The sequence below is a fragment of the Sinocyclocheilus rhinocerous genome, unplaced genomic scaffold (assembly GCF_001515625.1).
Source record: "Sinocyclocheilus rhinocerous isolate Xijiao unplaced genomic scaffold, SAMN03320098_v1.1 scaffold113, whole genome shotgun sequence".
NCBI lineage: Eukaryota > Metazoa > Chordata > Actinopteri > Cypriniformes > Cyprinidae > Sinocyclocheilus > Sinocyclocheilus rhinocerous.
In genome coordinates, this window is record NW_015646846.1 from 1,946,105 (window position 1) to 1,957,479 (window position 11,375).

Here is an 11,375-nt window from a genome sequence, read left to right on the forward strand (position 1 = left end):
GTGTGTGTGTGCACTTTGGATGGGTTAAATGCAGAAAAATAAGAAAAAATAAGAAAAAAGGATGCTTTGTTAAATCATAATTATGTCATAAAAACTCATTGCCGTGGCATGACATTTAAAGTCAAAATTATTAGAAAGTCATAATTATGACTACAAATATGGACATCATTTCTGACATTAAAAGTTATGACTGACTTTTTTCATTTGAATTTTTTTTTATGTCAAAATTAAGAGATGACAAAAATGTCTTTTTATGTCATAAATGTGACTTTTTATCACCTAATTTTAAGTTTTTGTCATAATTATATCTCATAATTATGACTTTGTATTTTTAGTATTTTTACATATTATTAACACTTAATGTCCTTTCATAAAACAATAAATCATGAAATTATGAGATAAGAGATAATGAGATGACAAAATGTAGACCTTTTATGTCATAATTATGACTTATTTCATCATTTCGAGTTTTTGTCATAATTTCTACTTTTTATCATAATCATGACTTGTTATTTCACAGATTTAACATTGCAGATTGAGACTTATTTAACTGAGCAAACATGAACTGTAGACTCACTGGAAAGGATAAATATTTGTGAATATAAATGTCTAGTATGTTTCCCTTTGACTTGATAACTAGGTGGCAAAATGAGATGACAAAATGTAGACTTTTTATGTCATAATTATGACATCTCATCATTTCGAGTTTTTGTCATAATTTCTACTTTTTATCATAATCATGACTTGGTATTTCACAGATTTAACATTGCAGATTGAGACTTATTTAACTGAGCAAACATGAACTGTAGACTCACTGGAAAGGTTAAATATTTGTGAATATAAATGTCTAGTATGTTTCCCTTTGACTTGATAACTAGGTGGCAAAAGGACTTTCTGGTGTCCTTACAGATGGACAAATGGTTGTTTCCTGTATCACAATAAAGAACTTTATCTTACAGAATTTCAATCAATGCTCTATTTTAGTCAAGGTCATCCCTCAAGTTACGGTGATGGGCAAAATACAAAGTATCCTGTTCTCAAAGTCAAACCTGCATTCGTGAGTTTGTACTTAAATAGACCTGTGCAGAATGTGAAACCAGTGACATGGAGTAAACCAACAAATGTCTCACAAACATTGTTTTTTCCTTTCGTTAACAGTGATCTAATGAAGTGGTGATTTTTCCGTACATGTTTCGAATTTGTTTCACTCTTGTTTGCAGCTTTCGGGCTCACTGGTGTTGGCTGTGGGATTATGGTTGAGGTTTGACCCAGACATGACCAACCTCTTAGCTGAAAATGATGCCCCTGAGCACTTCTTCATTGGTGAGTTGGAAAAGAACGTTAAAGCCCACATCAAATGTTTACATAACAGTTTTTGTAGGTTTAATAAACCTGCATAAACCTAAGCTATAATATAGTGTCAGGAAAGCAGACTTACAGGGGTTATTAGGCGAGGAAACAGGCCATGTGTACATCTATGAATGGGAGAGACTGTAAAAAGAGGCCATGTGACCAACGTATAAAATGACCAACCACAGTTTCCTTTCTTTGTCTGTGGGTAATATTATACATAATTTAGTCGTCTAGAGTGAAGATTTAGTCGCATATGCGAGTGATTTACTCGCAGTGTAGAGGGTTATAATGGGATAAAAAGTCTGTGTTGCTATGATCATGTGGCATTTTTTAGTTCTACCATGGTACTTTATTATCAATCGCAATGAACAGAAACCGTCATAAGGTAACCCATACCTTGCAGTTTCATTCATGCAAGCACAACACCAACACCCTATTAACAAAGCACAGGGCTCCAACGGCAATGTCAGGCTAAAATTTCCCATCTGCGTCATGGAGCCCTAATGGCCTCTGTAATGGCGTATCTGATATTGGTTTTAGCTGTGATGAATGAGCAGGGACACTGGTAGTTCTTGCTAATGGCTAAAGCTGATTTCTCATAGGAGAGGCTGTCTAACTGGTGTCGGTGAATTATAAAAACGTTATTTCCCCTTTAGCTCTAGTTTAGTCCCCAGAGCAGGCAGTTGGTGGTTGTAAAGCTCCTCTCTCCATATACCTCATTGGTCTTGTAGAGGATTGATGCAGTAATTCATTTATTTAAAATGGTTAGGGCTCACTAGTTGTAGAACAGTGTTTAAGGACATCTATTTGCTCATTTAGAATCCGGCATCCTGCTGTTTTTCTGCTGTGGCAGCAATGAGATGATGTACATGGACCTCTGGTGACTAGACTGCGGCAGTCTTGAGCTGCATTTAAATGCTCATAATGGACAAACAACTACTTTGCAAGTGCTAACCACAGTGATTATGAAACAAAGTGCAATACTGGGTCATTAAGTCTTGACCCAGAAGTTTTGTCTGAATTGAACGTGTACTTGAACTACTTTCACATGCAAATGACTTGTTGCACTTATGAATGATTACTTTCCGGCATCAATTCTAGTAGGGTAAAACGTAATCCCGCTTTCGAAACGGTCTGTTTTGCCCTGCCATTAGCTGAGGCTGTGTGTGAACAAGCCGCGGCTGCAGCCTGCAGAGCGTGAGCTGCTCCGTCTCACGCAGCCAGAGGGAGTTCCGCAACAACGCTTAGCTGCCCGCCAGTGTGCCTGCCTATAAATCGGCCTAATTTGCAGCACAATTGCAGCACAATCAAATGCCGATTAATTAAAAAATGCCAAAAATCAAGCTGATCAATCGGTCGACCTCTACATGTCAGTATATTAGATCCCTGCATTTTATCTTAAAGAGACAGCAGCCTAATTAACCTACTGCTGTCTGTGTCATTAATGCTAATCATACAACAAAATATAGAGAAAATCACTTGCTACTCTTGACTAAATCACTTTATAACTTTAATAAGAATCAAAGTATATTTAATTCATACAGTGATGCAGTGTTTTAAAGTTTTAATGACCATTTTGACATTAATGCAATACAGTGTTTTTTAAATTGTGCAAATAGGTAAGTCATAGGCTTGTTCCAGTCTGGATATTCTTGACAATACATCTCAAAATTAGGAAGGTCACGATTTAGATTGTGTATCGTGATTTTGCTTTATAAGATCGTGATATGATATTTTGGGAAGATCGCCCACCCCTACATTAAAGCATACTTTTTTTGTGTGTTTTCAAAGACTAGAATATTAAAAGTTTTGCTGGTGCAACGGATTCATCTGAATTTGTGAAAATGTACTAAATGTAAATGTAGGCACATATAATTTTGCATTTGACTTTTGTCTTACTATTTTTTTTAATGTAAGTGAAAAAATCAGACCCAACAAAATACATTGTGGTCCAATTCTATTTAACCAATAAGATACTAATAAATCACAGACATTATAATATTAAAGTGGAAGTGAAGCAGTCAGCCAAGTTTACATTATTTAGTAAACTGATTTCCATTTTAATTAAAATATATATAACAAACATTATTAATGTAACAATTTCAAAGAAAAAAGGATGTTTTGTTATAGCCTTTGGAGCAAGGCGCCGTCATCTTGCAATATCACAGCGTGTGATATCACGGGGTTGGTTTGCTCCGTTGGCTAGTTAAGTAATATAAGCATTTCTTTACTTTTTGAACACACAAATGTTTTTGGTTTTCACCATAATTTGGATGAATGTCCAGCATCAAACTTTCTACATAATGAAGTTTTGATCGTGGTATCCCAAACATTGTTTTCATAATGCAAGCCACAACATGATAAAACAACGTGTAAACAAACAACGCTTCATACAATATCGTTCATGTGGCATCTTATTGTTATGTCAGACCTTTCAGACATATTTCCATTACACTGGCTCGCTCAGCAGTAGTGGTATGTAACATATTTTATGTTCACCTGTGAATATAATTATCTTACCTGCTGTTAACAGGACACTAAAACTAATCACCTAATCATCTGAACGATCGGGCTAGTGCTGCTTCCTCAAGAAAGTTTATCATTCTCACGTGTTTTAAGTCTTGTCAGTTTAAACATTGAAGTGTTTTAAGCCATTAAAGTGCAAGACAGCGCGAAAGAGATTTCAATGCAGTACTCGCGCTGTGATAGATCGTTTCTGTGTGCATGCATGCAAAAAGACAGCACGCAAGTACCAAATTGAGTTCTCTTTCACATCTTCCTGAGCATATGCACACAAATTTATGTGAGAATGGCTGTTTTGATGAGTAACCATGTAAACACGTGTACTTTTTTTTTTTTTTTTTTTACACAGATCAGTTACGTGAAAACTGACCTGGTCAGATCCGTTCATGATTTTACTGAACTTAATCCATAAAATCTGAACTTTTCTTCACTGCATGATTGAGATTGAAATTTGTTCTTAACTGGTTTGGGGGAAAGAATCTCGCCAGTAAATACGATTATGGTCTCAGGGCACTGGGTGAGCTTGTGGTGTCTGTGTGTGTACTGCACACAAAGACTGTTTGTTTCTGTTGAGCCGAGGCCTTTGACACTCTTCTTGTTGGAGATATGTGAGGAGACGCATTTCACACTGTCTCAAACTTCCCTGCATAGAAGATGCAAAACACAAGAATTGCAGTGAGCTTTTGTGCCTTGTGTTTTTGTGTGAGACTGTAGTTTGCATCGTGTGGGAAAGTACTGTAACACGTAAGGGTGATTTTGATTTTTGACCATCTGTCAGGAAATGCCCACAGAAACTTTATAAAATTAGAATCAGCTGCTTTCATTCTCAATCATCTAAAAGTACACCTGGGTTCACATTCGTAAACCACCATGAAGTGAGAATGCTGAGATAGACTGGTTTTACATCAGTGATCCTAGAACACTGTATTGTAAATGAGAGAGCTAGATTACACGTTGAAGTTTAATAATAAAGGTTTGTTCATGTTTCTTTTACCTAATAGTTCTCTATATCAGCTGTTTTATCCTTTAAGGTAATGAGAAAGCTGCTTATTTTCATTTTTTATTCACAGAAACTAGAAATGTCAATATATTCAAATCATTAGTTACCATAATTATTTAAAATTAAAATAAATTAAAATAATTGCATAAAGTACTCTTTATGACCAATGAATGTAGGATTGTTATCATTAAAATATTGTAAAAACGTTTTTGTTAATTGAAATAAGTCTGAAATAAAATAAATATCAATTTTGGGTGAAAAACTAAAAAAGTAGCCTTGGTGTTGAAGTGTAATGATGGTGTTGAACTGCAAATAAATCAAATGTAAAACTGATCTAAAAATAAAACTGAAATAAAAATACATTAAACCCAGAATAAAATGACAAAAGTGCATAACAAAAACTTACTAAAAATTTAATCAAATTGAAATCTGAAAATAAATGCAAATTCAAAATAGAATAATAGAATTAATAGAAAACTATTATAGTATATAAATAATACCAGAATAACAATTTATAATTATTTATTGTCATTATTTTTCTACTCACAAATAGAATTTTCCCAGCAGTTTTTATTTATTTATTTGTTCATTTAAATAGGGACATTATAAAGAACATGAATCCAGCTGAAAAGCTGAAAAATATGCGAATAAGAAATGTCAATATATATTAAAATCATTAGATACCATAATTATTTAAAATTAAAATAAATTAAAATAATTGCATAAAGTACTCTTTATGACCAATGAATGTAGGATTGTTATCATTAAAATATTGTAAAAACGTTTTTGTTAATTGAAATAAGTCTGAAATAAAATAAATATCAATTTTGGGTGAAAAACTAAAAAAGTAGCCTTGGTGTTGAAGTGTAATGATGGTGTTGAACTGCCAATAAATCAAATGTAAAACTGATCTAAAAATAAAACTGAAATAAAAATACATTAAACCTAAATAGTAATATTTAAAAACCCAGAAAAAAATTACAAAAGTGCATAACAAAAACTTACTAAAAATTAAATCAAATTGAAATCTGAAAATAAATGCAAATTCAAAATAGAATAATAGAATTAATAGAAAACTATTATAGTATATAAATAATACCAGAATAACAATTTATAATTATTTATTGTCATTATTTTTCTACTCACAAATAGAATTTTCCCAGCAGTTTTTATTTATTTATTTATTTGTTCATTTAAATAGGGACATTATAAAGAACATGAATCCAGCTGAAAAGCTGAAAAATATGCGAATAATAGCAAATGCTAATCTGCATCTCAGAGCTTAACATAACTAGAAAATATTATTTTCCATATCCATATGAGTACTTTTACAGTTGAAAATGAACAGATGATTTCCTTACACAGATCTATTCATGTTCTGCCATCATCTGGTCATACAGTGAACTGCATGCTGGGGTGTTTGTGGATTGAAGTTTAACATGAAATGGCCTAACTCTAAACATTACACTGTACTCTTGGCTTCCCCTCAGCGGTGTACATCCTGATCGGAGCAGGAGGTGTCATGATGCTGGTGGGGTTCTTCGGCTGCTTTGGGGCCGTGAGGGAGTCACAGTGTCTTCTGGGATCGGTGGGTAAGAACTACGCAACAGTAAATGAACAATCCACCATCCCCATCTACTGCCTGTATGGACACTAAATGTTGTGATCGCTTTAAAGCACCACTTTTGCGATTTAAAACTGAAGAATAAAACTGACCTAAGCTCTTTTTTTGTCCACATTGAAGCATTTAAAATCAACATGAAATCAAAATGGACTAGGGATGTTTCAGCCGAGGTGGCTGAAAATAAATATTAAATAAAAATATGTGACGATTCAAGTCGGTTGAGGTATTAAATGAATCGTGATACATTTGGGGGTGGGGGTTTATATGAATGTATCTCTTAGGAGAACTGACTGTCTTCAGAAAAGATGTTTAGATGGTGTTTTCATTTCAACTCGTCTCTGTGAATACCCAAGACGTGTCACTCGTATAGTTTTGAATGGGGAAAAATGCAACGCTTAATATGGCCGCTCAATCGCAGGAAGCCCCGCCTTCTGAGCAAAAGAGCCAATCGCTAATCGGTAAAGTCAACGCGTCACTGCAGCTGCCGTTAGAAGTCCCGGTTGCTATAGAAACAGTCAGCGCTTTGAGACCTGCGCTCAGGACTGCGCATGCGCACTGGCTGATCTAGCCTGAAATATAAGGTTTTTATAATGCTATTTGAGCAAAAGAAACAACATTTATGACACAGTTGTTGTCAGATTTCATTGGTGATTTCAAATTTGATATTTAATCATAAGCTTAGTGAACAGTTTGGGAGAATTTGATGATTCCCCATACAAAGTGATAGGAGCTGCACCTGCATGCCCGAGAGGCGTTTCGAAGATGGCCGCCAAGTGACATGACTTGCCTTAAAGGGACTCTGGTATAATGCATATTAAAGTAGTGTTCCTTATGGCAGCACTGCTTTGTTTACAGTGGTAACCAAGGAAACGCTGGATCACTGCTGTTCCATAAGCGCCACCTGCTGTCAGAAAGTGATTTTGCATATCAAGCAGCCCCTCTGCTGTTTTTGTTTCGTTCAGATTTTATTATGTAGTATAGTTTCACAAAACTAAAGTCAGACCATTCTGTTTTTGCTTTAAATTTTGAAATTATTTAATCTAATGTAAATCAAAAACTGCTCATGCTGCATGTATGCAGCATCTTTGTTTGGATCGTGATTAAAATGCAGTGGATGCTTCTAGTTTTTAATGGAAAGAGCACAGACAAAGCCTTAGTTTGTTTGTATGAAGAGATTTATTTTATTTGTATTTATTTATTTGATTTTAAAATTTCAATTTAGTTTTGTTATTTGACGTTTCAGTTTCACAAAGAAATGTGCAGCATTTTGTCTGAGAAATAATGAAAGGACTCCTTTTCATTTATTATTTGTCTTAGAACTCATTTTGTAAAAAAAAAAAAAAAAAGTGAGAAAATCGTATCGTGAGTTGCGAATCGTTACATCCCTGAAATGGACCCTATTTACTTCTTAATACATGTTCCTGGTCTGATTTTGCACAGCCTATCAGTGCAAAAATAAATAAATAAAATAAAAGTTTATTTACATAATTTTATATATATATATATATATATCTTGTAATTTTTGGCGCAGAGGTCGCTGCTGGAGTCTTTGTCTTTCTGAATAAGGATACGGTATGTCACGCACTGTATCAGTTTGAGCGTAAATATGAAAGTAACTGTCATCTAATGATGTGATATGATCAGATACTCTCACATGTGTTTCTAGATCATTCAGGATGTCCAAAAGTATTACCAGTCTGCTATGGAAAATGACAACGGGACCGCCATTACTTCCATGTATCACAAAATGGTAAGTAGAGCTTTTGTTTTACAGACACACTGTTAGTAAATGATCTGTGGCTATAGTGGCAGTATCACCATCATCTTCTGACATTTCTATTCTTCTTTCACAGTTTGAATGTTGCGGGACTGAGTCCTCTCACCCTCCTGATCTGTGCACTGATGACAGTCCTGACACGGTATGCTCAAATATGTTGCATGACTTGAACATCACCATTCAGTTTGCACGAATGTGTTTCTAAACACAATGAGGCTGTGAAAGCGGCTAGTGAATAGATGTGTTTACATGTCCGACATGATGACGATTAATATCCTGACAACCTCTGTAGTCCCATTTAAGTGGCTAAATGGGACTACAGAGGTTGTCAGGATATTAATCGTCATCATGTCGGACATGTAAACACATCTATTCACTAGCCGCTTTCACAGCCTCGGACATGTAAACACATCTATACACTAGCCGCTTTCAGCAACCGCCGTTTTCAAGAAAAGTAAAAAGCTTTTAACTAATCACAAGGGTTTATTTTCTGATGGGAAAAAAAAAAAAAACTTGAGCAGGTGTTAAACAAAGACCTCATTTTAGGCATTTTACCCCAAAAACTCAGGACAAAGAACCTGAAGTGCTAAAGTGCAAACTTGTTTCTGGGTTTTGGCCTACAAATGTCATTCCTGCAGCACTTTATTCAGCTAAGAAGCCTCACCCACAGTTAAATCTTATTGGTCCAAAATTCCACCTATATGTTTTATGAGACATCAGTCGTGTTCTGATTGGCCGAGATTGTCACTCTGCATTTTTGCATTTAATGTAGACAGACAAACTGTCGCACCTGGTAAGGTTGGTCAGTAATTCACATTGCATTTTATTTACTTAGCACAGCCAATTCTTACTCGCATATGTGACCCTGGACCACAAAACCGGTCATAAGGGTCAATTTTTCGAAATTGGGATTTATGAAAGCTGAATAGATAAGCTTTCCATTGATGTATGATTTACTATGATAGGACAATATTTGGTCGAGATACAGCTATTTGAAAATCTGGAATCTGAGGGTGCAAAAAAATCTAAATATTGAGAAAATCGCCTTTAAAGTTGTCCAAATGAAGTTCTTAGCAATGCATATTACTAATCAAAAATTAAGTTTTGCTATATTTACAGTAGGACATTTACAAAATATCTTCATGGAACATGATCTTTACTTAATATCCTAATGATTTTTTTACAGTAGGACATTTACAAAATATCTTAATGGAACATGATCTTTACTGAATGTCCTAATGATTTTTTGGCATAAAAGAAAAATCAATAATTTTGACCCATACAATGCTTTTTTGGCTATTGCTACAAATATACCCCAGCGACTTAAGACTGCTTTTGTGCTCAGTCCAGGGTCACATATGATACCCTGTAGCTTTTCATTTTTTTTTGTGACCTGTTATTTTACTTTATTATGTGTCACTTAAACTTCAGACCTTGTTGGCATAGTGCTCTTAGACTCAAAAGAAGGACACGTTTCATACTCCAATGATGAGCAATTTTGACACAGACCCTTAGATGGCAGCCATGCTGTTCTGTACGGTGTATGAGGGAGGGAGGGACACAGACCAGTGGAGTGAGGAGGTAAGAGGGACTTAGAAAGAGAAATGAAGCAGACAGTGGCAAGATGTCCCATGAGCCACTTGATCCGATAAGCCTACAGGGGCACAAAGGCAGCCTTTTTTTTTTATTTATAGCAGGCGGGAAGGCACATTGATCGGCTGAGAAACATCATGTCATATTGTGCTTCAGTTGTCAATTCATACTGTCAGTTGATCCCAATCAGCAAAGCACATTAGAGAAAAAGAGACCGCAAAAGCATGTTAGGTCCATAGAAAGTCCATGTTTTGTGCACCACAACTATTCAGCTGCAGCCCCATATGTGTGTGTATATATAATATAAAATAGAGTAATATTGTGAAATATTTTTACTATTTAAAATTCGTGCTTTCTATTTTAAAATATTTTAAAATGTACTTTTTTCTTATGATGGCAAAGCTGAATTTTCAGCATCATTACTCCAGTCTTCAGTGTCATATGATCCTTCAGAAATCATTCTAATATGCAGATTTGCTGCTTAAGAAATGTTGAAAACAGTTGTGCTGCTTAATATTTTTGTGAACCGTAAATGTTTTTTTTTCAGGATTATTTGATAAGTGGAAAGTTTAAAAGAAGCGCATTTATTTGAAACAGAAATCTTTTGTAACAATGTAAAAGTCTCACTGACTGCTTGCAAAAAATAACTTAAAAGCAATGTGTTTAGTTTGTAGTCAAATAGCTCATGATGTTCTTTTTTTATTTTAACATTCGTAAAATACAGTAAATATTCAGTGCCCATATCTGCATAATTTGGTAGTGCATTATAATGATTTGTACATAGTTCAATTAATTTATAACCAATTCATTAAGTAATAACAATTGTTGGTTATAAAATGTGCATATCTCTGCTATTTTATAACTTTGATAGAGGCTTATCCAATCAGATTTCAGAGCTAGAGCTATTCATTTTATAACAGTTAATCAGTAGAAGTGAACAGATGGGGTGTTGTTTTAACATTAACATTAACACTAACACACTACATCAGTTTGCCACACTCAACTAATGTTCTTTTGAAATATTTTCAGTATTGTGACAAAGCAATAGAAGACTTCTATAAAGAAACACTCTTCATAATCGGATACGTTGGCATCGGCATTGCTGGAATTATGGTAACAGAATTCTAACAAACTTCTTTTTGTGAAATGTGCTTGAAAAGTCTAGTCAAATTTATTTGTATAGTGATTTTCACAGTACATTGTTTCAGAGCAGCTTTACAGACAATTATGATGTTTAAGGTTATAATATCTTTGTGTGTGTGTGTGTAATAGTAATTTTTATTAGAGCTGGGTGGTAATATAGTTACATTTTGCAATGAATTTAAAAAATCAGGCAGTTAAGTAGGGGTGCTCCGATCAGGATTTTTGAGGCCGATCACAGAAAGCAGTATCTGCCGATACCGATCTTTTTAAAGCCTTCTTTTTATAATTTATAACTATTTATAGTGATACTCCAATCAGGATTTTTAGACATTTATTCAGGGCCTGAATTTCATTTTTGAAAA

The 11,375-nt window shown here is 34.5% G+C and overlaps 1 protein-coding gene across 1 annotated transcript in view; it reads left to right on the forward strand.

The window, feature by feature from the left end:
- Window positions 1-8,009: 8,009 nt before the first annotated feature.
- The window catches only part of LOC107708056 (tetraspanin-2-like), a gene marked incomplete at its 5' end in the record, with an annotated part of 4,848 nt that continues 1,482 nt past the window's right edge, over window positions 8,010-11,375 (forward strand). Inside the window, 4 exons of the mRNA XM_016512204.1 lie at window positions 8,010-8,072; window positions 8,167-8,250; window positions 8,354-8,419; window positions 10,900-10,983. Coding sequence (XP_016367690.1) covers window positions 8,010-8,072; window positions 8,167-8,250; window positions 8,354-8,419; window positions 10,900-10,983 — 297 coding nt within the window. The remainder of the gene's footprint in view (window positions 8,073-8,166; window positions 8,251-8,353; window positions 8,420-10,899; window positions 10,984-11,375) is intronic.